Source organism: Hyposmocoma kahamanoa, unplaced genomic scaffold (assembly GCF_003589595.1).
Source record: "Hyposmocoma kahamanoa isolate Upper Pololo Valley unplaced genomic scaffold, ASM358959v1 202, whole genome shotgun sequence".
Taxonomy (NCBI): Eukaryota; Metazoa; Arthropoda; class Insecta; order Lepidoptera; family Cosmopterigidae; genus Hyposmocoma; species Hyposmocoma kahamanoa.
The window spans coordinates 9,792,987-9,795,471 of NW_020653726.1; the positions used below are offsets into that span (position 1 = coordinate 9,792,987).

The window sequence follows — 2,485 nt, forward strand, 5'->3', positions numbered from 1 at the left end:
AGATATTAACTTTAAAGGATCCAAAACAAGTTTGGGTCGATTAATAAAAAGAATTGGATTTAAGTGGAAAAAAACAGAAAATAACCGAAATATTTTAATAGAAACATCAGCTATTCGGTTGTTACGAATCAATTACCTAAAAAAACTCCAAGAATATCGAAGACAAAATTGACCAATCATTTATACTGACGAATCGTACGTCCATGCTACACATGCAAAACCCATGGGCTGGGCTGACGGTTCTACAGCAGGTCTGAAAAAGCCTATCTCAAAAGGCCAACGTGTCGTTATCGTTCATGCCGGTTCAGAGGCTGGATTTGTGCCAAATGCATTATTAACTTTCAAGTCGGGCACAAAATCAGGAGATTATCATGACGACATGAATTTTGAAAATTACCAGAAATGGATTCGAACTCTATTGGTACCCAATCTCCCACCGAACTCCGTTGTTGTGGTAGACAACGCCCCATACCACAATAAAGAATATGATATGGCTCCCACATCTAATTCCCGAAAATCCGACATGCAAGAGTGGCTTACCAAAAATGGAATCAGCTTTGATTCCAATATGTTGAAACCTCAATTGTACGATATAATAAAAAATAACAAACCTCGTTTAAAGAAATACTCCGTTGACAAAATTTTGATGGAAAATGGTCACGATGTTCTCCGTCTTCCACCGTACCACCCGGATTTAAATCCCATAGAAATGGCTTGGGCCTCTATAAAGGGTTACGCGAGTAGTAAAAACGTAAAGTGGAATATTAGCTGCGTTATAGATTTAATTAAAGAAAAAGTGAATCTGATGGGACCAGAGGAATGGAAAAAACTATGTGACAAAGTAAAATCTATAGAAGAAAGCTATATAAAAAGTGACCACATCGTGGATGTTCTTACGGAGGAATTAATTATACGTGTGGGAGAATCTGACGAGAGCGAAGATTCGACAGATGTGGATTTTCCCGAATCATCGGAAGATGAAGACTTTAATATGGAACCCGGCCCCAGTTCCTCAAGTTCCACGATTCCCTCAAGTTCCATGATAGAGGGAATCATGGAACTTGAGAATAGCGATAGCGACTAAATGTGTTTTACAAATTTTTATATTTTTGGTTCAATTTATTATAATAAACATTTAAAATTACTTACGTTTGATTTATTTGCATAACCAGCGTTTACAACATTACACAAATTATTAAACCAAAATTAAAATATTATATTGTCATAAGTCTTCTTCATGAGTGTACGTGCGCAGACGGCCGCCATTTGTGGTCATCTTTCGTGAATCGTACTGTAAATCCCATTGACTTACAAATAAATGGACGACGGGTCTAATACAAAAACCACGAAAAAAATGTCCCAAGTCAACCTATTCGAAATTTAAATTGTAATGTCATCGCAGTATCGCGCTGTCAGTAGAACAAATGAAGACTGTCGCGCTCTGTATACGATTTTAGCGCCTTACAAGTGCGGACACTTTTTAGCGCGGACCCGACGTCCATATAATTGTAAGTCAATGGTAAATCCCTTCTTTTTCAATTCCCGCCATTTTTCGCAAGTAGGGAACTTTAAAAGCAATGTCATTGGCTAGTCGAACCGGTAGATAAAGTGTTCGGACCAATCACAATCAAGACCGACACGCCATCTACATGGCAACATTTCGGAAACCTAATACTATCAATTAACAAACTTTTTAAATTATTATTTATTTTTAAAATTATGTGGAATAAGCTTATTAACCCTTATAATATTTAAATAAGTAATAATGAAAATATTTTTTCTATTTTACGATTATATATTTCTTACACGATAACTATGTACTGTGGCGTATCTCAAAAGCTAGTGATATGTCAGGTCACGTAGTGTGTCTGCTACGCAAAGTTAACGAATACCATCCCAATGTTCGGATTAATCTCTTATTATACGAGTACCCAACGAAAACTTTGGGGTTAATTCACAATTTTGCCTTTTCTGAATAAATGTCAGAAAAAAAAGATAATTTCAGGTTGAACCGCTATTCTTGAGAAGCTGTGATTTGCAGGTAAGCGTACCTGTTCGTTTTGTTTCCACTTTAAGTGAATATTCTTCTGTCCATAGTAAAGCGGTTCAGTACAAAGTATTAATTTGATGCAAAATTAAAAAGTGACAATGAACCTTAAAGCATATCGAAGAACTATGTGACGATTTCAAAGTAACACAAAGGTGTCTAAGCGCACAGGTCGTAGTTTTCTACGGCAAACCTGGTTCATGAGAACTGGTTGATCAAATCTTATGGTTCACATGAAAATATCTTCAAGTATTTTAATCTACATAATCATTTCATATTGATGTGAATTGACATGTAATAATATACCCAAATATAATTACTTTACAAGTACCTAGGTATCAATAATCGCTAAAGTGTAAATTATTGACGTATATTTAATTTCATTTACACTTCGCGTTAATATGTAAAGTGATTACTAGATATTTCAAATTGAAAAAA

The 2,485-nt window shown here is 35.3% G+C and overlaps 1 protein-coding gene across 1 annotated transcript; it reads left to right on the forward strand.

Annotated features, from left to right (window-relative positions):
- Window positions 1-223: 223 nt before the first annotated feature.
- LOC113227111 lies at window positions 224-1,084 on the forward strand. Its single transcript, XM_026459988.1, has one exon. It carries the CDS (start codon window positions 224-226, stop codon window positions 1,082-1,084), a length of 861 nt encoding a protein of 286 aa, XP_026315773.1.
- Window positions 1,085-2,485: the final 1,401 nt, after the last annotated feature.